Genomic DNA, 27,327 nt, shown 5'->3' on the forward strand with positions numbered 1-27,327 from the left:
GTGAATAAGTCGAAAGGTAGTGGATCCTTGCTTATGTACATAGGAATATTTTTTTTCTTCATCCTGGTTCTACCTTTGTTGATTTGAATAGAGAAACACCAAAAGCAATCATAGCGGGGGTCCTTTGTGGCCGCCATAATGGCAGGAATTGTGTATGGACCAGTGACTCCGCTGCTATTGTTGTGTCTCTTTCTCTTTCCCTCCCTGTTATATAATTAATTGCCATCTGCTACAGCGGGGTGTAAATCTGAACACAGACTGAATTGCTCACCCAAGCTTTATATGTTAACATTTGGCAATGTCTAATTAAGTGAAAAACTGGGATGTATTGGCTGGAAAATGGTTGCCGCCTTACAATGACAGTCATAATAGTTTGGGATTTGTCTGTCACACAGTGAAAATTAACTTATTAGATCAGGGTAATTAGTGCAAGACAACAGCTGTAATGGACAGAGCTGCTCAGACATGATTGAAGAGGGCCCATCTGATCTCAAGGCAATATATATTTAGGTAAAAAAGTAAGCTTGTTAAGAATTGGGAAAGCAGTCTTACTGTAGACTATGTAACTAAGACAACATCAAGCATCAACAGGGAGATACTCATTGAAAAGCATTATAACTTCTTCATCAATATGTATGAGAAGTATCCAGCCTACTTACCTGTCCTGTTCAGAAATAGCTCTAGCAATGGACTTATTATTTCCATACTAGATGAATCACAACATTCTAGTTAATTATCACGACTCAATTTAAGAACCAGATGCAGATGCAGAAGGTGGATAGTACGAGTCTCAAAGTATATTATAGTACAAGGGGCAGGCAAAAGGTAAATCAAGGCAGGGCAGGGCCAAGGCAGGCAAAGAGTTGTAATCCAAATCAGAGTCAGAAAGGTACAGGACGGCAGGTAGGATCAGGGTCAGGCAGAAAGATCAGAACTGGGAAGACTAAGAAAAACAAAAACTAGAGAAAAGGAAACACGGGAACATGCTGGGAGGACTTGATGAGACAAGACAAACAGGCAACAGGTGGTGCTGGCGTCCCTCCTGGGCTCATACCTGGTTGACCGGGGTGCTAGCGGCGGAACTCAGCGCTGAGGGCTAGGTCCAGGATGTTCCTAGCGGGGAACCAGCAACTTTCCTCCGGGCCATAACCCTCCCAGTCAACCAGGTACTGGAATCTCCTGCCCCGAGGTCGAAAACTCAGGAGGCGTCTCACAGTGTATGCCAGATGGCCGCTGATGAGGAGGGGGAGAGGGGTAGGCCTGGAAACAGGGCACAAAGGGTTGTGGGACAAGGGTTTAATTCAAGATACATGGATACCTCAATACCATTGGTACATGAGGAGACTCCAGGAGCAGAAACTGCATATACTCACTGTAGTTGCCTGACACTCACAGGGTAGCATAGAGGGGGTTACGAGAAGTGAGAGATTGAAAACTCCCCGTACAGCTCACCAGTGTACTGATGAGCCTGGTCTTTTAATGGGCAGCCAGATAATAAATATCCCGTTGCGCCACAATACAGACAGCTCTTGGTGTTTAGTCTGCTCAAGCGATCAGCAAGAGTAAATCTAGCCCTGCCCAGTTGCATGGGCTCTGGAGGAGATGAGTCGACAGCCCTCAGTGATTTCCGAGAGAACTCGGGTGACATCGGAAATGTAGACTTCAGGGATTTCCGGGATTCCTCGGAGGCGAGGTGCAAATCAAGGACGACAGGGAACAGACTACCTCCCAGTAGTCGCCCATCGATCGGGATGCCACCACAAACTCCTCCAGACTGAGACAAACGGTGGGCTGTTGCTCTCACACCACTGTAGCCCAGGGGAGTGCCCTCCCGGACATCATCGTTATCAAATAAACTATCTTTGAGCGGTCCGAGGGGAACAAAGGACGCTGCAGCTCGAAGATGAGGGAGCACTGGGAGAGAGAACCCAAATCAGGTACCAGAATCTCCAGTCTAGCGCTCCGGAGTTTGTAAGCGAAGTTCTCGGGACACCGGGGTAGGCTGGAAAGAAGCGTCGCTGGTGGCGGGGTTGCTGAGAGTCTGGGGGATTACTGTTGTGGCTTGCTGCCTATTTGGGAATCTGCGGAATTGTTCCAGCAATATATCGAACACATAGTTATGGCGTTCAGCCAGGGTATGGAGTCCCTCCAAAAGGCATTGCAGTAACTTCTCGTGCCTTCCAATGGTTGCTCCTTGGAAGTAGACAGTATTGCAAAGCTGGGCCGAGTCTGCTGGGTCAGTCATGGCCAGTTCATACTATCACGGCTCAGGCTAATACCAAGATGCAGACAGGAGGCGGATTGCACAAGTCTCACATTTTGCCTGCCCCTTGTACTATAATAAACTCTAAGTCGGGGCAGGCAAAAGGTAAGTCAAGGCAGGAAAAAAGTCTTAATCCAAATCAGAGTCAGGCAGCTACAGGCATCAGGCAATGAGTCGTAATCCAAATCAGAGGCAGGCAGGCTAGGACTAGGAAAAACAAACACTAGCGCACAGGGAACACGCTGGTAGGAATTGACAAGACAAACTGGCAACAGACAAACAGAAAACACAGGCATGAATACACAGGAGATAATGAGGACAAATGGGAAACAACTGGTGGAGACAAGCACAAGACAGGTGAAACTGATCAGGGTGTAACATGAATAAGATGCTTGTGTACTGTTATGAGCATGTGCCCTTCCTCTTCAACAGGTTCAAGGTACACTTTACAAATTATACTTACCTCCACATAATACACCATAACAGCTTTTTTAAAGGTCCTAAATAAAATGTCCTCATTATTTCCTTACCTAAGATATATATTCAAAATCAATCATTTTCATTCAGTGTTCATAACAACCTATGTGGATAAGTGTAGTTTTATTAATAAATATGTGCTCACAGAGTTAAGAAATATCAGTTGTGTTCTGGAGTGTGCCCTGAATTAACAAACCATTACAGTTAAAACAATTATCATTAACTATGTGGAAGTTCTTCTAGGAAAGCTGAGGCCTTTACACAGATTAATTAAGCATTTAAAATCACAGGGAGCAAATGTTGCCATTGGACAGAATTAGATATGCCGCTGATGTATTAAAATGGTAAAGTTAATTTCATTCACATTGATAAACTGTTTCGATCAGGGACATTTATGTTAGGGTTTCCATCTGAATTCTCCCTGAAACACATTCATGAATGTAGCCTGAATTCCAAAACCTGTTTTGTGCAAACGTTCCACTCCTTGTACTTGTCATTGCCATGACAAGGAGCTGAAAGATAGCACAAACAGACTAGATTGCTCACGGCTAGCATGCATGCACACATATAAACCTACTGTTGTATGTGTCATATTAATATGAGTTGTAGTAACAGTGTGGAAGAACTTGACTGAAGCAGGTATGTGAAAAAGTAAGTACACCCAGTGGAAAGCGGTCTTTTTGGTATATATTTGGAAAAATGGATACTTCAGGTACATTTAAACCACATCCATTGATAAAGGTAACACAATTTAACAAATCACATACAAAAATGTAACTTCAAAAATGTTATGCAATCAAAATAAACAAAAATGCACTTTACTCATTCTGAAAAAGTTAGTACACCCCAAACTTTACCATCACATAAAATGGCTAAAATTAGAATCAGGTGCACCAAAACAGGTGCAAAATATTTGAAAATCATTAGTGAGTAACTTGTGAGGGTCCAACCTTCCATAAAGAAAAAATACTTGGTTTGGTTTTTAACCATATGGGTGTGTGGTAACACAAGATCAAAAGACCAATCCAAGGCACTCAGAATAAATATTATTGATGCCCATGAGTCTGGGAGGGGTTACAAATCCATTTCCAAGAAATCAAAGTACATCATTGCACTGTCCGAAGGATTCTCCACAGTGGCTTGCAAAGGTATTCACCCCCCTTGGCATTTATTCCTATTTTGTTGTTTTACACCCTGAAATTAAAATAGATTTTTTTTTTTGGGGGGGGGGGGTTTGTATCATTTTATTTAAACAACATGACTACCACTTTGAAAATGTATTTTTGGCGAACACCAAACGTTTCTTTAAGCAATTCTTTTTTTCTGGTCACTCTTCCGTAAAGCCCAGCTCTGTGGAGTGTATGGCTTAAAGTGGTGCTATGGACAGATACTTCTATCTCCTGATATTTTTCTATAACCCAACCCTGATCTGTACTTCTCCCCAACCTTGTCCCTGACCTGTTTGGAGAGGTCCTTGGACTTCATAGTGCCGATTGCTTGGTGGTGCCCCTTGCTTAGTGGTGTTGTGGACTCTGGGGCCTTTCAGAACAGATGTGTATGCATACAGTTGATGTCGGAAGTTTACATACACTTAGGTTGGAATCATTAAAAGTCGTTTTTAAACCACTCCACAAATTTCTTGTTAACAAACTATAGTTTTGGCAAGTCGGTTAGGGCATCTACTTCGTGCATGACACAAGTACCTTTCCAAAAATTGCTTACAGACAGATTATTCAACTTATAATTCAATGTATCACAATTCCAGTGTGCCAGAGGTTAACATACACTAAGTTGTCTGCCTTTAAACAGCTTGGAAAATTCCAGAAAATGATGTCATGGCTTTAGAAACTTCTGATAGGCTAATTGACATCATTTGAGTCAATTGGAGGTGTACCTGTTGATGTATTTCAAGGCCTACCTTTAAAGGCCTACCTTCGAATGCAGTACGTCGTTGCCTGACATCATGGGAAAATCTAAAGAAATCAGCCAAGACCTCAGAAAAAACATTGTAGACATCCACAAGTCTGGTTAATCCTTGGGAGCAATGTCCAAACACCTGAATGTACCACGTTCATCTGTACAAACAATAGTATGCAAGTATAAACACAATAGGACCATGCAGCCAGGAAGAAATCGCGCTCTGTCTCCTAGAGATGAACGTACTTTGGTGCGAAAAGTGCAAATCAATCCCAGAACAACAGCAAAGGACCTTGTGAAGATGCTGGAGGAAACAGGTACAAAAGTATCTATATCGACAGTAAATCAAGTCCTATATTGACATAACCTGAAAGGCCGCTCAGCAAGGAAGAATCCACTTCTCCAAAACCTCCATAAAAAAGCCAGACTACGGTTTGCAACTGCACATGGGGACAAAGATCGTACTTTTCTGAGAAATGTCCTCTGGTCTGATGAAACAAAAATATAACTGTTTGGTCATAATGACCATCATTATGTTTGGAGGAAAAAGGGGGAGGCTTACAAGCCGAAGGACACCATCCCAACCGTGAAGCACGGGGGTGGCAGCATCATGTTGTGGGGGTGCTTTGCTGCAGGTGGGTCTGGTGCACTTCACAAAATAGATGGCATTATGAGGTATTGGAGTAGCCATCAGAAATCCCTGACCTTAATCCTATAGAAAATGTGTTGGAAGAACTGAAAAAGAATGTGCGAGCAAGGAGGCCTACAAACCTGACTCAGTTACACCAGCTCTGTCAGGAGGAATGGGCCAAAATTCATGTGGAAGGCTACTCTGAAACGTTTGACCCAAGTTAAACAATTTAAAGGCAATGCTACCAAATACTAATTGAGTGTATGTAAACTTCTGACCCACTGGGAATGTGATGAAAGACATGAAAGCTGAAATAACTCATTCTCCCAGGGAATGTTTACTAGGATTAAATGTCAGGAATTGTGAAAAACTGAGTTTAAATGTATTTGCCTAAGATGTATGTAAACTTACGACTTCAACTGTATACTGAGATTGTGACAGATCCTGTGACACTTAGATTGCACACAGGTCGACTTTATTTAACTAATTATGTGACTTCTGAAGGTAATTGGTTGCACAAGATCTTATTTAGGGGCTTCATAGCGAAGAGGGTGAATATATATGCACACACCACTTTTTCATTTTTTTATATTTATAAACAAGTCATTTTTTTCATTTCACATACTATTTTGTGTATGCTATTTCATGAAATCCATATAAAATACAGGTTGTAATGAAACAAAATAGGAAAAACGCTAAAGGGGGTGAATACTTTTGCAAGTCTCTGTACAAATGAAGAAAATTCAAGACCATTGGCAATCTACTTAGGACAGGCCATCCGACCAAATTCAGCCCAAAAGCTGACCGATAGATGCTCATAGAAGTCTCTAAGTACCCCAGGTTGACATCAAGGGATCTACAGGGCAATCTTGCCACAATCTATGTCGAAGTGCATGCATGAGTCAGCTGTCAGAAAGAGACTTCACAAACTTGGCCTACATTGGAGGTCAGGAAGGAAGAAGCCTCTGCTCTCAAAAAAGAATATCAAGACATGACTGACGTTTGATAGACAACACCTGGGTAATGACCTAAACTATTGGAACAATGTGTTCTGGACAGATGAGTCAAAGGTGGAGTAATTTGGCTGCAATGCCAGACGCCATGTTTGGCGAAAACGAAAAACTGCCTTTGAGCAGTAGAACCTCATACTAAACATAGAGCATGGAGGCTGTGGCATTAGGGTTTGGGGCTGCTTTGCTGCCTCAGTGTCTGGCCAACATGCCATCACTGAGTCTACATGAATTCCACGTAGTACCAGAGATTTCTTTAGTTGATTGTGAGGCCATCTGTCAAAAAGTTGAAGCTGAACCTAACATGGATCTTGCAACAGGACAATTATCCAAAACACAAAAGCAAAGTTACAACAAAATAGCTCAAAAAGAAGAAATTGAGGGTTGTGGAATGGCAGAGTCAAAGCCCAGATCTCAATCTTGTCGAGAGACTAATAGGCAGTTACAAGAAACGGCTACATTAAGTTATTTCAGCCAAAGGGGCCAACACCAGCTATTGAAGCTAGGGGTGTACTTATTTTTTCTTCACTATAGAATTGCATTTCCGTAGATAATTTTAGTGTCATTTGTTCAATTAGGTTACCTTTATCTGTCCAAAGACTTTTTTAAAGACAACTTTCCAGGAGGTGTACTTGCTTTTTTACACGACTGTATGCCTCTTTTCAGCTTGCACTATTCCAAAGATATGAAAATATGCTCACAAAGGAGAAAATGCAATGTTCCCAACAGGGTGTTTGAATTGAGTTGGCAAGAAATCAGGGAACTGATTCAGGCGATGTAACACTCTTTCATGTTATGAATGTTTTTTTGGTTATCCCTGGTTTTTCGACACAGCATTTTATTATTCTCTTGTTCCGTCTACAACAGGTGCATAAATATCTACTCTCAATGGTAGCTGTCTTATTAGAACACATTTCTTCTACCTTATCTCCCTCTACTCGCTGTGCATCCCCAACAGCTCAATTTAATGATGCATAACATCATATACCTCAACAAAAAAACAGAGACAACGAAAATTCAAGGGTGTAACCTTATATAGCTAACTCAAAAAGCACTGAAACTAAGCAAGGAATTGTCTGTCAGTGCCTCTAGTGTGATAACTCAAACTATAAAGAGGTGGATAGTCATGCTTCTTTTCCTGTCAATCTGTCCAGTGCTTCACAGTAACTCATGTTCTGACAGCTTTCTCCATCCAATGCCTTTTGTGTCCTGATAGATCTAGTTTGTGAAGTATCTAACAGGGGCTCTGACCCAAACATGGACCACATGTCACTTTTGAAGGATACAGGAAGCCCCATGATGTGATCAAGTACACTGCTTCATTTTCTATACACTGTATGTCATGGTAGCTTTTGGCATTAGAGAGGCTGGGAGAAGATAAATAATTCAGACCCTGTGAGCGTTTTGGTCTGTCATATTATTTTAATCGTAGAGGAGCTTTCATTTGGAGCTACAGCATATCTGTTGCATCATAGAAAGACCTCACAAAAGGGGAACCATGACTCAGTGTGTTGCTTCTTTTTGCCTCCGGCCATTTCTGTCTGTACAGTAAAGCTTTGCCATACTGTCAGGGGGAAGAGTTCAGTTTCTCACAGAGAGGCAACCTTCGTTCAGTAGGACATGCATCTCATAAATATTTGCTGATAATAATATTTTAGGTCATATGCCAGCACTGGGAGTTTGCATACTCAAATTCATGAGGGGTGAATTTGCATTAAAGCCTGAGCTAATTCTTCAAATGTAACCACGTTTTTTTCTTGTAGTGTTTGAGAGGCTGAAAAACACATCACTTGTCAATTGATCGAGATAGAGTCCACAGGAAAGCACAGAGATTTAGCAGGTCCAAGCAATAACTGATATGATTGGTATTTAATCCGGTCAAACCCTACAGCTCTAGCAGTTTTAAGACCCATCCATAGACTCAGGCCCAAGCTTCCAGCATGCATTTCACCCGCTTCTCCCTACCCTCTCTTTCCCCCTTTCCAAAGGTCTGGGAGTTCTTCAGCTCTGAACGCTTTCAATAGTGGACTGTTACTCTTTCACGTAGAAAAGTGGCCACCAGTGGAGTGTTTCAGGCAGCGTTACCATATGCACGGGGGTTGGGGTGAAAATACAGTCGCAGGTCCATGTGGTCCTGCATCTGCCTGTCTGCTACCGAGGACACCAATTGCATGCTCAGTTTCTCACTAACTGACGGCTTTCACCTGCCTGAAGTGGCTTCAAGCTGAGCCATAGAAATGTATCTGTCTGCTGTTGGTTTCTGACTGAAATACAATGACATCACCCGTTTCAAACGCACTCACAGATTAATATCTGCATCTGTCACTAGACAGATATCAGAATAAAAGGTAGGTGAACAAGCTAACATGGCAGAAAACGTATACCCCAGGTCAAGGCTATTATGTGATTCTCCATGTCTTCTGATAGCTGTTTTGTTACCCAGAATCAACACAACAGTTTGATAACTATTTGCTCTGGTAGCGTACTGTGTGAATCAATACCCAACAGACTCAGAAGAGGCATTTTTTCCATTTACATCCCCGTTCTGTAGACGGTGCATTTCTCTGAACATCAAAGAGCAATTATTACTTCAGTAGTTAAGCAGTAAGAATAACTGGCCTCATGCACTATTAACAGCTTGTCTTTTAAGCTAGCGTCTCTCACTCTCTCACTGACTCTAAGTCCTTATTTAATATACTCTACGGTATTTTGAACTGCTTTTGTGAAAAAAATAATAGAAAAGGCTTTGATTTATCTTAATCAAATTAGAGGGACTGTAGAGCAACACACTGTCTTTGAACATTCGGACTTAGGGAGTGAATGTGCCTCTGAAATGCCAAAGCGCAACAAATAACTCACTCAGCTTTCCTTATCTACCGGACCCCTGCAATGTGCAGACATGAGAGTCTGTAAAGAGTTGTTTTGTATTCATGAAGAGAAAGTTACCATGGGGTGGTACCCTACCATGATAGTCAAGCTGCTGCAGTGGGTGCTGCCCAGCTCTGGCTGTTTTGAGCAAATGTGATGGCTATGTTACAAATAGTACACTTTCCCCTATATAGTGCACTATTTTGGACCAGAACCCTTTGAATTATGGTGAAAAATGGTGCACTATATAGGGAATAGGGAACCATTTACAGGTTTACCCTGCTGGGACCCTGCCTTGCTACAGTCGATATCAGCAACTTTAGAGTCACCATCACTTATTCATAAGCTTTACACCCTGATTATTTATTTAGCCTGGCACAGCGTTTGTCAGTCCCTTTATAACCTGTCTTTGACTACCTTTCCTTTACAGTCTTCTTTCCCTTTCCTCCGACACTGTTCTCCTCCGCCTCCTACTCTAGTCCCTTAGACTCCCAGGCATATTAAGGCCTGCTTTGGTCTGGCCGGCGTAAACACGTCTGCAAGTTTGGAGTTTACTATGAATCATCTCTGTGACTGCACTGGCTGCACGCTCTACTGATGTTAAAGGTGTTTTATCCTTCTGTGGGTCGTCTCTCTCAGTGCCTGTACATACATATTCAGTATGGATCGTGCCAGCCAGCCACAGTTTCACTCCAGTTCTTTTCCCTGTGCCTTGAGCATTATGCTGAGTTTGCCGAACCCTGAAACATCTGTTGTCATTACCAGATGAGTTTTCAGTGCAGACAAAGCCCCTAAATCAGCTGTAAAGCGGCATTGTGTTTCTTCAGCAAGATGATTATGTGGCGTCAGACTGACACAAAATCTGTATAAACATTCATACAGAGAGAGAGGCGATGAGACTCAAGTAAGTGAACAATAGAAGCCTAAGTATTGTTGTCCATTATTTTACTCTAATTAGGGGAGGCGTGGTATGATTAGGGTAAAATAATAATGAAATTTAAAAAAAAATATATATATATAGATATTGGAAATGATGCAGACAATTACATTGACAGAACCCACAATATAACTGCAATATTAAAGCTGAGCCCTCCCCCCCCAAAATGAAAAGAAGCTTAACATGATATGATGGCTTATTAATTCTTCAGCTAGCAAAACATGCAGATGTTTGAATCAAAGCATCAATAAAATAATTTACTTTGGATTGACAACTGTTGGATTTTTAAATGTTGGTTTATCTTTCTCTACCCAATTATATTTCCTCTGGGATTTATCCTGAGAGAACAACTTAATTAATATTCTTAATTACATAGCACAGACTAATCCACTACCACATTTGTTATACAAATATGACAGTGTGGATTGATCTATGGTAGGTAGACCACCATATGGGGAGTCTAGACTCCGCAAAGCCTTTGACACCTGTCCCCGCCAAACTTTGTAATATACATTTTGTGAAATATCAAGAAATCTGAATCATATATACATTTTTTACTGTTGAATCTGGATTTGTTCTTAACCTTATTAAAACAACTTTGACTTATCTGCACCTCAGGATGATACTCCTGTCACCCAGCAACACACGTGGTGGTGACACAATTAAAATATCACCCTTCACATACAGTGCATTCGGAAAGTATTCAGAACCGTTGACTTTTTCTACATTTTGTTACATTTCAGCCTTATTCTAAAATGGATCAAATATATTTTTTCCTCATCAATATACACTCCATAATGACAAAGCGAAAACAGGTTTTTAGAAAATGTGGCAAAAGTATTAAAAAACAAACAAATTCCCTATATACAGTGGGGAGAACCAGAATTTGATACACTGCCGATTTGACAGGGTTTCCTACTTACAAAGCATGTAGAGGTCTGTAATTTTTTATCATAGGTACACTTCAACTGTGAGAGACGGAATCTAAAACAACAATCCAGAAAATCACATTGTATGATTTTTAAGTAATTAATTTGCATTTTATTGCATGACATAAGTATTTGACCACCTACCAACCAGTAAGAATTCCAGCTCTCACAGACCTGTAAGTTTTTCTTTAAGAAGCCTCCTGTTCTCCACTCATTACCTTTATTAACTGCACCTGTTTGAACTCGTTACCTGTATAAAAGACACCTGTCCACACACTCAATCAAACAGACTCCAACCTCTCCACAATGGCCAAGACCAGAGAGCTGTGTAAGGACATTCGGGGATAAAATTGTAGACCTGCACAAGGCTGGGATGGGCTACAGGACAATAGGCAAGCAGCTTGGTGAGAAGGCAACAACTGTTGGCGCAATTATTAGAAAATGGAAGAAGTTCAAGATGACAGTCCATCACCCTCGGTCTGGGGCTCCATGCAAGATCTCACCACGTGGGGCATCAATGATCATGAGGAAGGTGAGTGATCAGCCCAGAACTACACGGCAGGACCTGTTCAATGACCTGAAGAGAGCTGGGACCACAGTCTCAAAGAAAACCATTAGAAACACACTACGCCTTCATGGATTAAAATCCTGCAGCGCACCCAAATTCCTCCTGCTCAAGCCAGCGCATGTCTAGGCTCGTCTGAAGTTTTCCAATGACGACCTGGATGATCCAGAAGAGGAATGGGAGAAGGTCATGTGGTCTGATGAGACAAAAATAGAGCTTTTTGGTTTAATCTCCACTCGCTGTTTTTGGAGGAAGAAGAAGGATGAGTACAACCCCAAGAACACCATCACAACCGTGAAGCATGGAGGTGGAAACATCATTCTTTAGGGATGCTTTTCTGCAAAGGAGACAGGACACCTGCGGCCATGTATCGCGAGATCTTGGCCAACAACCTCCTTCCCTGAGTAAGAGCATTGAAGATGGGTCGTGGCTGGGTCTTCCAGCATGACAATGACCCGAAACACACAGCCAGTGCAACTAAGGAGTGGCTCCGTAAGAAGCATCTCAAGGTCCGAGTGGAGTGGCCTAGGAGTGGCCTAGCCAGTCTCCAGACCTGAACCCAATAGAACATCTTTGGAGGGAGCTGAAAGTCCGTATTGCCCAGCGACATCCCCGAAACCTGAAGCATCTGGAGAAGGTCTGTATGGAGGAGTGGGCCAAAATCCCTGCTGCAGTGTGTTGAAACCTGGTCAAGAACTACAGGAAACGTATGATCTCTGTAATTGCAAACAAAGGTTTCTGTACCAAATATTAAGTTCTGCTTTTTTGATATATCAAACACTTATGTCATCCAATAAAATGCAAATTAATTACTTAAAAATTATACAATGTGATTTTCTGGATTTTTGTTTTAGATTCTGTCGCTCACAGTTGAAGTGTAGCTATGTTAAAAATGACAGACCTCTACATGCTTTGTAAGTAGGAAAACCTGCAAAATCGGCAGTGCATAAAATTTTTGTTCTCCCCACTGTACATACATCAAATCAAATCAAATGTATTTATATAGCCCTTCGTACATCAGCTTATATCTCAAAGTGCATTACAGAAGATCAGCCTAAAACCCCAAACAGCAGCAATGCAGGTGTTGAAGCACGTTGGCTAGGAAAAACTCCCTAGAAAGGCCAAAACCTAACAAGAAACCGAGAGAGGAACCAGGCTATGAGGGGTGGCCAGTCCTCTTCTGGCTGTGCCAGGTGGTGATTATAACAGAACATAGCTAAGATGTTAAAATGTTCATAAATGACCAGCATGGTCAAATAATTGTCTGAGACAGGTAGCACGTCCGGTGAACAGGTCAGGATACCATAGACGCAGGCAGAACAGTTGAAACTGGAGTAGCAGCACGGCCAGGTGGACTGGGGACAGCAAGGAGTCATCATGCCAGGTAGTCCTGAGGCATGTTCATAGGGCTCAGGTCCTCCAAGAGAGAAAGAGAATTAGAGAGAGCATACTTAAATTCACAGAGGACACCGGATAAGACAGGAAAAGTACTCCAGATATAACAAACTGACCCTAGCCCCCCGACACATAAACTACAGCAGCATAAATACTGGAGGCTGAGACATGAGGGGTCAGGAGACACCCTTTGCTATGAGCCTCGAAATTGAGCTCAGGTGCATCCTGTTTCCATTGATCATCCTTGAGATGTTTCTACAATTTGATTGGAGTCCACCTGTGGTAAATTCAATTGATTGGACATGATTTGGAAAGACAGACACCTGTCTATATAAGGTCCCACAGTTGACAGCGCATATCAGAACAAAAACCAAGCCATGAGGTCGAAGGAATTGTCCGTGGAGCTCCGAGACAGGATTGTGTCAAGGCACAGATCTGGGGAAGGGTACCAAAACATTTCTGCAGCATTGAATACAGTGGCCTCCATCATTTTTTAATTGAATAAGTTTGGAACCATCAAGATTCTTCCTAAAGCTGGCCCGCCCGGTTAAACTGAGCAATCGGAAGAGAAAGGCCTTGGTCAGGGAGGTGACGAAGAAGCCAATGGTCAATCTGATAGAGCTCCAGAGTTCCTCTGTGGAGAAGGGATATCCTTCCAGAAGGACAAGCATCTCTGTAGCACTCCACCAATCAGGCCTTTATGGTAGAGTGGCAAGACGGAAGCCAATCCTCAGTAAAAGGCACATGACAGCCCGCTTGCAGTTTTCCAAAAGGCACCTAAAGGCTGAGAAACAAGATTCTCTGGTCTGATGAAACCAAGATTGAACCCTTTGGCCTGAATGTCAAGCATGTCAGGAGGAAATCTGGCACCAGACCCACGGTGAAGCATGTTGTTGGCAGCATCATGTTGTGGGGAAGTTTTTCAGAGGCATGGACTGGGAGACTAGTCAGGATCAAGGGAAAGATGAACTGAGCCAAGTACAGAGAGATCCTTGATGAAAACATACTCCAGAGCAGGACCTCCGATTGGGGCGAAGGTTCACCTTCCAACATGGACAATGACGCTAAGCACACAGCCAAGACAACACAGGCGTGGCTTCGGAACATGTCCTTGAGTGGCCCAGCCAGAGCCTAGACTTGAACCCGATCAAACATCTCTGGAGAGACCTGAAAATAGCTGTGCAGTGACGCTCCCCATCCAACCGGACAGAGCTTGAGAGGATCTGCAGAGAAAAATGGAAGAATCTCCCCAAATGCACGTGTGCCAAGTTTTTCGCGTCATACCCAAGAAGACTTGAGTCTGTCATCGCTGCCAAAGGTACTTTAACAATGTACTGAGTAAAGGTTGTAAATACTTATGTAAATGTTATATTTTTAATAAATGTGCAAAACATTCTAAAAACCTGTTTTTGCTTTGTTATTGTGTGTATATTGAGGAAGATATTTTTGAAATCCATTTTAGTGGTCTGAATACTTTCCGAATGCACTGTATCTATCATAAAAATAAAATCTATGCTGTTTATCTGATTATGTTCACGACAGCCTTCACAACTAGTAACTTTCCGAGGGAGTGTCTTATGGTTCCTAATCTGTGCCAGCAGCTCGGTGAGCCATATGTTCCTTGATTATGGGAGGCGATGTGTAAGAATGCTGTCAGCCGGCTGTGTGGTGTTATCTGAGGCAGACACAGTAGGTCAAGGCTCAGCACAGAGGGCCGACACATGGTAATGAACTTATCTTATTAAATATGCATCAAATCAAATACCTTCCAGGAACTAACTGTGGAGCATAGACACAATTTTCAGGAATTATGGGAACAGTCATTTCCTATTAGGTCTTCGTGAAATGAGGAGTGACCTGTCTGATCAACGGACTGACCTCATGTCAAGATTGTTACTCCTGATTCTGCAAGGGGAACTTTTCAGATTACTTTAGTGACAGTAACAACTTAAATGAATCTGTGTGTATGGGGGTGTAACCTTGGTAGAATATCCTCCCTCTGACACCAGTGTTCCAAATCTATTAAATTAATCAAAGACAATAGTGTCAATGAGGGCTGTGGTTATGAAATTAGAGCCTCGGTGCCTACGTTATTATGTCACTCATAACTACATTAGGAAAGGACAAAAGAGTGAGTGTGTGCCAGGTGTTGAATCAAGTAGTCTCAACTGTTGATGGACAATTCGTAGTATATTTCCTAGAGTTTTTACTCCTCTTACTTCTGGTGTATTAATTCTTAAAGATACATTTTATTCAAATGTTTTTAAACAGGGAATCCCATTTAGACCAAGGCCTCTTTCAAGCAAGCCCTGCACAAAATCGTATACATTCACAATATTTACAATTTCAACTCAATAAAACAAACACTATTTACAATCAATTTAAGAAAATAAAAAATCCGTACCAAAACCTCCATCCTCCAACCATTCCACAAGTAAGGTGCAAAAAAACTAAATGCAGATCTACCTAAATCAGTGGAGACCGAGGGGATCTCCAGAGTTAACCATCCCTGTGATCGGGTCTGGTGACTCATATGTCTGTAATTTAATTAACAATGAAGTAAGGTAATGGCGGAAGTTTGCACAAGAGGGCTTTATAAACTGAAAGAGAACGGTGCATTTAACTTTAAGCTTTAAGAGAGGGCCAGCCTACGGTCTGATACAGAATTCATTGATGTGTACTGAACCTATCACCCGTAATAATGCATAGTGTGCTATGATAAACTGAGCCCAATGGCTTCAATACAGTGGCGGCTGCATTAATACAGATGATATCACCATAGTCTAAAGCCGAACGAATGTCAACTGAATGATATGTTTTCTGCTAGTTAATTAAAAGCATGCCCTATTCCTATAAAAAAAGTCCATTTTGATTCTCAACTTCTTAACTACCACCTCACTAGGCTTTTGGAAGAATTGCTTTTCGTCAATCCAGATACCCAGATATGTATAAGTAGGGACACGATCAATGTGGGCACTCTCCAATGTACATAAGCATAAATCATCAGATACATTTTCAGCTTTTTTGGAAAATAACATTTACTTATTTTTACCTGCATTAAGTACCAATTTCAGTTCAACAAAATCTTTCTGTAAATCAAAAAAGCCAGATTGTAGTTCGGAAAGAGCCTTCACAACAGTATTGTCCACATACAAGTGGAGGTTACAAATTCTTACAGACAAACTAATATTGTTTACAAAGATATAAAAAAGTACAGGGCACAAATCGACCCTTGTGGGACACCTTTAGTAATATCAATGAAACCTTACTTAACACGATCACAAGATATAATTTGTATCCTGTCTGTCAGGTAGTTTTCAAACCAAAATCAGGCTGCCAGACCCAGGCCAATTTCAGACCGTCTATGAATTAATAATGAGTGGTCAACAGTGTTGAAAGCCTTCGACAGGTCTATGAAAAGGGCAGCACATTGCTGCCTTCTGTCCATGCATTTTACAATGTAATTTAACACAAAAGAAGCAGCAGAGAATGCTATGACCTGACCTGAAATCATAATGATGAACACCTAGAAAACATTATGAAGCTAGAAAATATCTAAGCTAAATGTTTTTTAACAATGTAAAAGTTGTCGCTGGGTAACACAGTTTAGAGATCGGGCAATAATTATTTATGTCCAAGGGGTCAACACCTTTGGAGAGGGAGCACATGGGCAATTCAGGTATAAATTATATAAATGGTTGCTCAATTTATGATTGGCATTGAACATATTCAGGTGATTCATTTGTACGGCTCTGTGATAGAATCCATTGTACACTCTAAATTAGTTCATATATGGCAAAAGTTTGGTTAAAATTATTTGCCGATCTCTAATATATTTGGAAAGGAGCCTAAAAGGACAATAGTATTTTACTGGGTTTTGTTGAATCAAATATTTTAATTGCTTAACTGGATCAATGATTGGGCCTAATTAGCCCAAATGGTCTTCTATTCTTAACTGCCTGAGGCATTCAGGTGCTGTTGGAGTGGACTCAATTGGATAATGTAGAGCACTTATGCTGAAGTGTGTCAAGTTCACCGGGAATGTACTGTTTGTCTGTGAAGGGTTCTGAGCTAAAAACAGGAATATATACAGTACTCTACATTTTGACTTTGGCAGTTGTGAGTGGTTGAAGTGGTGTCATTGATACATTCTATCTGAATTCAGAAGAAAACATGGGTTGGCTATTCAAGGTTATTTCAATAGACTATTGTACAAAAATGTCGAGATAACACAATGAAATTATACTATGCTACTACTAGCCCATGAATGGATCAACACTGTAAAGCATCATTTAGTGTGGATGATATAAAAGCAGGGTTAGACTGTATTTCATGCATTAGTTGATGTGAATACCGGACTGTGATAATTGGAGAAAAAGGAGACAAACAGAAAAAAAACTAACACACTGGCTTTCTCTGTTGACACTGGTTTGATATGTTTTTTGTTGTTGTGGTTGACACTGGTTTGAAATGCCACGGTTTACTAAGCTGTAGGATATGCGTAACTGGCTGCAGGGAAGTCAGGCACAGGAGAGCAGAATTGGATAGCAAACGGAGCCCTTTCTTACGGCGAACAGACACACGGCACTACGAACAATAAACTAAATACGGGTTGACATAACCCGGCGCAAACCAGTCTGACGTGTACATACACGTAACAACAAACAATTCCACACACAGACATGGGGGGGAACAGAGGGTTAAATACACGTAGAATAATGAGGGAATGTAAACCAGGTGTGCGGGACAACAAGACAAAACAAATGGTAAATGAAAAGTGGATGGCTAGAAGACCGGTGACGTCGACCGCCGAACGCAGCCCGAACAAGGAGAGTAACCGACTTTGGCGGAAGTCGTGACATAAGCCCGAATTCAATTGTACAAATCCTGTTAAGATCACAGAACAGCAAATAGCTAATCTGACGGACCTGGTTGGGACTAAGAGATCATTTACGCTCCTAACCCTGTCCCTAACCTGCTATGTTAATTATCCTAACCTGCTGCGTAAGTTCTCCTAACCTGCTACGAAAAAGTCTAGCTGTATAGAAGTTGCGTTTTTTTACAGAATCTCATTTTGTTTGGTGTTTTTTAGGAAGAAGGTTACAACTGCACCCTATTTCCAAGATGGTGCCCACAGGGCGCTGGTCAAATCACTGCACTATGTAGGGAATAGGGTGTCATTTGGATGCACAATACAAGATTGTATTCCATTGTGTAATTGGAACGATTGGGAATGCAGTGGGACAGGTAATGGCATATTCATCAAGCTGTTTTCATGTGGCACTCTGCTAAACCAAAAAGAGGCCTCCTCAACTAAATTGTGATCTCCCTTTTATAAAAAAAGAGGCGGAATCTACTTCTCGTTGTCACACTCTGACCATAGTTTGCGTTGTTTGTTTCTATGTTTTGTTTGGTCAGGGTGTGATATGAGTGGGCATTCTATGTTGTATGTCTAGTTTGTCTGTTTCAATGTGTTTGGCCTGATATGGTTCTCAACCAGAGGCAGGTGTTTGTCGTTGTCTCTGATTGGGAACCATATTTAGGTAGCCTGTTTTGTATTGTGGGGTGTGGGTGATTGTTCCTGTGTTTGTGTTCACGTTACGGGAATATTTAGTCTTTGTTCATTTTGTGGGTTTATTGTTTTTGTTCGTTGTTAAAGTATTCTATTAAAATGGATAATCATCACGCTGCATTTTGGACCTCCTCTCTTTCGCACGACGAAGAACGTTACACTCGTTTTATAAATTATGTCAATCTTTATTCCTTATGGTTGGTCTCAATTGAATTTAGAGATTTGATGGATAGAGCATGAATATCTATGATAAAAAAGGCATAGTTTCTCTATTCCATCAGAGGTACTAGCCACCTGCTACATAGCCTACAGTGTAGTGCATGCCAACCAGAAAACATGATACAGTTGTACCTTGGCATGTTTCTTAACAGGAAATTATCAAGAGCTTTTGAGGCTATATCAGGAGGCAACATGTATACAGTGATGCTTGCTGAAAAGCAAACTCCAGCTAGGCACTTTGTTATATAAAAAAATATCCTGGATAAAGTAGAAATGAGAGTAAAATAGAGACACATTCAGGCATGCAAGATCAAATTGAATCTCCTACAACCAGATAAGCACTTCACCACACTTGGAATTCTAAACCATCACCAATAGCTCAAACGACATTTAAATGAAAATACACTGGAAACAGTAAAATACAGACATACAGTATCTAGATCATATCAGGACAAACTCAATATTAAATATTCAATTGCACAGGAGCTGGATTATTTGTTCTTAATCTCCGGAGGTTTTCATTCTAAGGGGTGAAAGCTGTCAAATTACAGTCTGCAGCAAGGGGAACAATCTTCTGTGGCAGCTGGTTGTCAAAGCTGAAGAGAACTCTGTTCTCTGGAGATATACAGTAGCTGTGTGGCATGCGTTCCAAAAGGCACCCTGTTCCCTAAATTATGCACTACTTTTCATCAGACCCCTATGGGCCCTGTTCAAAAGTAGTGGGCTATATATGCAGCATGAGAGTGGGTGAAGGGAAGAAAGAGATCTGGGCTTGAAGGGATCGTTTGGGACCATAGTGTTTTGTATGGGCAGTCCAGACACTGATTTGATAACTATCTCTATCCGTCTCTATCCATCATGCATGTCATTGGAGATGCAATACAAGGTTGCCTCTGTAGATTAGTTGTTTTGATGTATTCTGGGGAATATGAATGTGAATTGTTATGACATGATTATAAGATCATCCATAGTCATTTATTTCCATACTCTGTGATACTCAAGGTGACATTTTGACAGTGCCAAAAATACAGAAATTACTATTTCAAAATGAGTTTCTCTCTTTTATACTCAAGCATTGTTTTGTGTGTTTTGTGTAAATGGAGTCCATTGTTGTGTAAATGGAATCCGCTGCCATTATCCAACAGGTGACTCATTGAAATATAGGATACAGAAAGGATGTTAACGTTTCTTTCTGATTTCTCTCTTCCAGGTGATGAGCTCCATTAATCGTTGAGCGTGACAGGCAAACTAACCAGGCCAGAGGCTCCTCATCTTGGCTGCATCCAGTCCAGTCTCCCCAACACGGATTCAACACTCTGGTTCTTACAGTTGTGGATCTGGCTTTCCGTCTGTGGGACTTTACCTTGGAGACCTCAACCTCACAGACCGCCAATGCTTACAAGGAACTGCCTGCTGCTGTTCCTTTGGTTTGTCTTCGACAAAGGTTCCCTGTCTTTAGTGCGCCCGCCAGGTCCACCACTGAGCAGGAGCAGACTGGGAAAGGAGAATCCAAGGAGCCTGGCGGGCTCGATGAGGAATGGGGCATCTGGGTTTCAGAGAGTCAAGAGGGGATGGGTGTGGAACCAGTTCTTTGTGCTGGAGGAGTACATGGGGTCAGACCCACAGTATGTGGGCAAGGTAAGGATGTTATACATTGTGTTATTTATATCATGCGAGTGTTTCATAAATCATCTAGCTAGGAGCTCAAGAGGAATTGAACCAATGTTAAATGGAGGGAGAAGTAAAAATAGGATGAGAGGGAAGAAGAAGAGAAAGCAAAGAGAGGGAGGACTGGGAAACTGGTCAGAATTGAAGGAATGATGGATGCCGCTAAATACAGGGAAATTCTTGAGGGAAACCTGTTTCAGTCTTCCAGAGATTTGAGACTGGGATGGAGGTTCACCTTCCAGCAGGACAATGCAAATAAGCATATTGCTAAAGCAACTTTCGATTGGTTTAAGGGGAAACATTTAAATGCCTTGGAATGGTCAAGTCAAAGCCCAGACCCCAATCCAATTGAGAATCTGTGGTATGACTTTTTAGGGCTGAAATCCCGTTATCGGGATGATATGACAACAGCCAGTGAAAGTGCAGGGTGCCAAATTCAAAACAACAGAAATCTCATAATTAAAATTCCTCAAACATACATATATCTTATACCATTTTAAAGGTTATCTTGTTGTTAATCCCACCACAGTGTCAGATTTCAAATATGCTTAACAGCAAAAGTACCACAAACGATCATGTTAGGTCGCCACCAAGCCACAGAAAAACACAGCGATTTTTCCAGCCAGAGTCACAAAAAGCACAAATAGAGAAAAAATGAATCACTAACCTTTGATGATCTTCATCAGATGACACTCATAGGACTTCATGTTACACAATACATGTATGTTTTGTTTGATGAAGTGAATATTTATATCAAAATCTGAGTTTACATTGGGGCATTACATTCACTAGTTCCAAAAACATTGATTCAACAGAAATACTCATCATAAATGTAGATGATAATACAAGTTATAAACATGGAATTATAGATACACCTCTCCTTAATGCAACCGCTGTGTCAGATTTCATTTTTTTTTTACGGAAAAAGCAAGCCATGCAATAATCTGAGACGCCGCTCAGAAAAATAATAGAATTAGCCGCCATGTTGGAGTCAAAAGAAACCAGAAATGACATGATAAATATTCCCTTACCTTTGCTGATCTTCATCAGAATGCACTCCCAGGAATCACAGGTCCACAACAAATGTTTGTTTTGTTCGATAATGTCCGTTATTTATGTCCAAATACCTCCTTTTGTTAGCGAGTTTCGTATACATATCCAAACGCTCGTTCTGGTCGAGAATTAAGTCAGGCAAAAACTTCAACACTTATATTACGGGTCTAAAAAACATTTCAAACTAAGTACAGAATCAATCATTAGGATGTTTTTATCATAAATCTTCAACAAAGTTCTAACCGGAGAATTCCTTTGTGTCTTGAGGAGCAACGGAACTCAAGTGGATATCATGTGAAATGCGCATGACCAGGAAATGGCTGACTGCCAGACACATGGCTCATTCTGCTCTTATTCAGTCCCACAACACAGTAGAAGCCTCGTTCAACTTTCTATAGACGGTTGACATCTAGTGCAAGCCCTAGGAAGTGCAACTTCATTCATATCTCAATGGGATTTCAATTGGAACTGTGTTGAAAATCTACCAACCTCAGATTTCTCACTTCCTGTTTGGATTTCTTCTCAGGTTTTGGCCTGCTAAATGAGTTCTGTTATACTCACAGACATCATTCAAACAGTTTTAGAAACTTCAGAGTGTTTTCTATCTAATACTAATAATAATATGCATATATTACCAACTGAGAATGAGGAGCAGGCCGTTTACTCTGGGCACCTTACTCATCCAAACTACTCAATACTGCCCCCCAGCCATAAGAAGTTAAAGATTGCTGTACAGCAGCGGAACCCATCCAACTTGAAGGGGCTGGAGCAGTTTTGCCTTGAAGAACGGGCAGAGATCCCAGTGGCTAGATGTGCCAAGCTTATAGAGACATAACCCAAGAGATTTGCAGCTGTATTTGCTGCAAAAGGTGGCTCAACAAAGTATTGACTTTGGGGGGGTGAATAGTTATGCACGCTCAAGTGTTCAGTTTTCTCTTATTTCTTGTTTGTTTCACAATACAAAATATTTAGCATCTTCTTCGTGGTAGACATGTTGTTTAAATCAAATGATACAAACCCCCCAAAAATCTATTTTAATTCCAGTTTGTTAGGTAACAAAATAGGAAACATGCCAAAGGGGGTGAATACCTTCGCAATCCACTGTATATACAAAGAGAACCAATACCGAATCGATGTGCAGATGTGCAGTACTATGCGGTAATTGAGGTAGATACAGTGCCTTTGGAAAGAATTCAGACCCCTATTTTATTCTCTTTTTATCTCGTATCTCGTATATTGACAGGTGTTTGCTTTTCCATGTCATGTCCAATCAATTGAATTTATCACAGGCAGTCTCAAATGAAGTTGTAGAATGGAAACAGGAAGCACCTGCTCTCAATTTTGAGTCTCATACCAAAGGGTCTGAATACTTACTGTTAAGGATTATATCATATAGTCTTTATTTTATTCTCTTTTTAACCTCGTGACAAATGTCATTCTGTTTTTGTACCTCGTTTTTAATTTAGGTCAAGATATTCAGTATAGATTTTTTTATATATACAGTGGGGCAAAAAAGTATTTAGTCAGCCATCAATTGTGCAAGTTCTCCCACTTAAAAAGATGAGAGAGGCCTGTAATTTTCATCATAGGTACACTTCAACTATGACAGACAAAATGAGAAGAAAAAAATCTAGAAAATCACATTGTAGGATTTTTTATGAATTTATTTGCAAATTATGGTGAGAAACTATAATGAGGCTTCTATGTTGTTGTGGGAGTGAATGAGAGCAGAATATATCAGCTGTCCTTCAAGCAGCCATTTTGTGATTGCGCTTTTTCCTCATGGTACCCACTTGCGTTCTATGGCTCACGAAGACTAGAAGGAATACTCCAGTTGGAACTTTATTGAAGCTATATGTTAAAAACATCCTAATGATTGATTCTGTACTTAGTTTGAAATGTTTCTTTGACCGGTAATATCACTTTTTGCAGTTTTTTGTCCGATATAACGCTGACCAGAATTAGCGTTTGGATATGTACACAAAACGCTCTAACAATAACGGACATTTTCGAACAAAACAAACATTTATTGTGGACCTGATATTCCTGGAGTTATTTCTGATGTAGATCATCAAAGGGAAGGGAATATTTATCATGTAATTTCTTGTTTATGTTGACCTTATCTTTGTGGCTGTGGTGTTTTTAAATTGAGCTCCGTCTCAGATTATTGCATGCATTTCTTTTTCCGTAAAGTTTTTTAAAATCTGACACAGCGGTTGTATTAAGGAGAGGTATTAAGGAGAGGTATATCTATAATTCCATGTGTATAACTATATTATCATCTTCCGGCGCCGACAGAGATGGCCGGCTCGCTTCGCGTTCCTAGGAAACTATGCAGTTTTTTGTTTTTTTTACGTGTTATTTCTTACATTAGCTTTCATTACATACAGTCGAGAAGAACTACTGAATATAAGAGCAGCGTCAACTCACCATCAGTACGACCAAGAATATGACTTTCGCGAAGCGGATCCTGTGTTCTGCCTTTCTCCCAGGACAACGGAATGGATCCCAGCCGGCAACCCCAAAAAACGACTTCGTAAAAGAGGGAAATGTAGCGGTCGTCTGGTCAGACTCCGGAGACGGGCTCATCGTGCACCACTCCCCAGTATACTTCTCGCCAAGGTCCAGTCTCTTGACAACAAGGTTGATGAAATCCGAGCAAGGGTAGCATTCCAGAGGGACATCAGAGACTGTAACGTTCTTTGCTTCACGGAAACATGGCTCGCTGGAGAGACGCTATCGGAGTTGGTGCAGCCAGCTGGTTTCTCCACGCATCGCGCCGACAGAAACAAACATCTTTCTGGTAAGAAGAGGGGCGGGGGCGTATGCCTTATGGCTAACGAGACGTGGTGTGGTCACAAAAGCATACAGGAACTCAAGTCCTTCTGTTCACCTGATTTAGAATTCCTCACAATCAAATGTCGACCGCATTATCTACCAAGGGAATTCTCTTTAATTATAATCACAGCCGTATATATTCCCCCCCAAGCAGACACATCGATGGCTCTGAACGAACTTTATTTGACTCTTTGCAAACTGGAATCCATACATCCTGAGGCTGCATTCATTGTAGCTGGGGATTTTAACAAGGCTAATCGGAAAACAAGACTCCCTAAATTGTATCAGCATATCGATTGCGCAACCAGGGCTGGCAAAACCTTGGATCACTGCTATTCTAACTTCCGCGACGCATATAAGGCCCTGCCCCGCCCTCCTTTCGGAAAAGCTGACCACGACTCCATTTTGTTGATCCCTGCCTACAGACAGAAACTAAAACAAGAAGCTCCCACGCTAAGGTCTTTTCAACGCTGGTCCAACCAATCTGATTCCACACTCCAAGACTGCCTCCATCACGTGGACTGGGATATGTTTCGTATTGCGTCAGACAACAACATTGACGAATACGCTGATTCGGTGTGCGAGTTCATTAGAACGTGCGATGAAGACGTCGTTCCCATAGCAACGATTAAAACATTCCCAAACCAGAAACCGTGGACTGATGGCAGCATTCGCGTGAAACTGAAAGCGTGAACCACTGCTTTTAATCAGGGCAAGGTGACCGGAAATATGACCGAATACAAACAGTGTAGCTATTCCCTCCGCAATGCTATCAAACAAGCTAAGCGTCAGTAGAGGTATGTGGCAGGGTCTACAGTCAATCACGGATTATAAAAACCAGCCCCGTCACGGACCAGGATGTCTTGCTCCCAGGCAGACTAAATAACTTTTTTGCCCGCTTTGAGGACAATACAGTGCCACTGACACGGCCTGCAACCAAAACATGCGGCCTCTCCTTCACTGCAGCCGAGGTGAGTAAAACATTTAAACGTGTTAACACTCGCAAGGCTGCAGGCCCAGACGGCATATCACCTCCACCCTACCTGATAACCTAAACCCACTCCAATTTGCTTACCGCCCCAACCCCAAAAGGTCCACTGATGATGCAATCGCCATCACGCTGCACACTGCCCTGTCCCACCTGCACAAGAGGAATACCTATGTAAGAATGCTGTTCATTGAATTGAGCTCAGCATTTAACACCATAGTACCCTCCAAACTCGTCATTAAGCTCGTGACCCTGGGTCTCAACCCCGCCCTGTGTAACTGGGTCCTGGACTTTCTGACGATCCGTCCCCAGGTGGTGAACATAGGAAACAACATCTCCACCCCGCTAATCCTCCACACTGGGGTCCCACAAGGGTGCGTTCTCAGCCCTCTCCTGTACTCCCTGTTAATCGATGACTGCGTGGCCATGCACGCCTCCAACTCAATCATCAAGTTTGCAGATGACACTGCAGTGGTAGGCCTGATTACCAACAACAACAAGACGGTCTACAGGGAGGAGGTGAGGGCCCTCGGAGTGTGGTGTCAGGAAAATAACCTCTCACTCAACGTCAACAAAACAAAGGAGATGATTGTGGACTACAGGAAACAGCAGAGGAAGCACCCCCCATCCACATCGGCAATTGCACCGCCCTCAACCGCAAGGATCTCCAGAGGGTAATCCGGTCTGCACAACGCATCACCGGGGGCAAACTACCTGCCCTCCAGGACACCTACACCACCCGATGTCACAAGAAGGCCAAAAAGATCATCAAGGACAACAACCACCTGAGCCACTGCCTGTTCACCCCGCTATCATCCAGAAGGCGAGGTCAGTACAGGTGCATCATAGCCGGGACCGAGAGACTGAAAAACAGCTTCTATCTCAAGACCATATTAAACAGCCATCACTAACATAAAGAGACTGCTGCCAACATACAGACTCAAATCTCTGGCCACTTAAATACATGGACTTAATGAAGGTATCAGTAGTCACTTTAAATAACGCCACTTTTATAATGTCTACATATCCTACATTACTCTTCTCATATGTATATATTGTATTCTATACCATCTACTGCATCTTGCCTATGCCGCATGCCATCGCTCATCCATATATTTACATGTACATATTCTATTGATCCCTTTACATTTCTGTATTTCTGTGCATAAGGTAGTTGTGAATTTGTTAGATTTCTTGTTATATATTACTTCATAGTCTGAACTAGAAGCACAAGCATTTCGCTACACTCGCATTAACATCTGCTAACCATGTGTATGTGACCAATACATTTGAATAGATTTGACCAGCTGTTGTTAACAAAGACACACACACCTCCCCCTTAACCCCCTTAACCCAAAGCTGCTGTTTCAGTCTTAACAATGCATAGAAAAAAACTGCTAGATTCATATTATCCAGGTCCTTGTTCAGTCACAACTCCGAAAAACATAGGATATTACAGTTCTTCAGTTTGTTCTCTACTGATTGTACGTTCATTAAGTGTAGAGGTGATTTATTTACTTGTCAATGTAGTCTCATCAGGGAGTCCTCTCGTTTGCCTCTCTTGTGCTGTCTCTTCCTCTTTCGAGTCCCGGGGATTAGGGCCTGGTCTGGGATGAGCAGTAGTCCAGAATCTGCTTTTGGTCATAGAAAATGATGGCAGAAATATTATGTGCATTTTCTTTTTAGATCAGCTTGAAAAAAAGTAAAAGTGGAATTGGTCAAGAGCCCATAAGACAGCAGCTATTCATCTCTTCAGCTCTGTCAAAGTTCTCCATCCCTTGAAATCTGCCTGCTATTGCCAATTGACACTCTTTCAGTTAATGACTATGTCTCACCAGTTTGATATCATAATGGGTTGTGTTTGTGAAACATATCCATTCATGCGTGTCTTAGGATATGTCAGATGTACATTTCCATAGCAGCCACAAGCAGCATTCGTGTGGTGAGTAGATCAATGTCCCAGCAGGAATGAATTTAAATGGTGGCATTTCTAAAGC

At 41.7% G+C, this 27,327-nt stretch overlaps 1 protein-coding gene across 1 annotated transcript in view; it reads left to right on the top strand.

Annotated features, from left to right (window-relative positions):
- Positions 1-27,327, top strand: part of LOC115130437 (cadherin-12-like) — a 192,481-nt gene that overhangs the window by 62,279 nt on the left and 102,875 nt on the right. The window contains exon 2 of the mRNA XM_029661585.2: positions 19,994-20,421. Coding sequence (XP_029517445.1) covers positions 20,176-20,421 — 246 coding nt within the window. The 5' untranslated portion in view covers positions 19,994-20,175. The remainder of the gene's footprint in view (positions 1-19,993; positions 20,422-27,327) is intronic.

Source organism: Oncorhynchus nerka, linkage group LG6 (assembly GCF_034236695.1).
Source record: "Oncorhynchus nerka isolate Pitt River linkage group LG6, Oner_Uvic_2.0, whole genome shotgun sequence".
Taxonomy (NCBI): Eukaryota; Metazoa; Chordata; class Actinopteri; order Salmoniformes; family Salmonidae; genus Oncorhynchus; species Oncorhynchus nerka.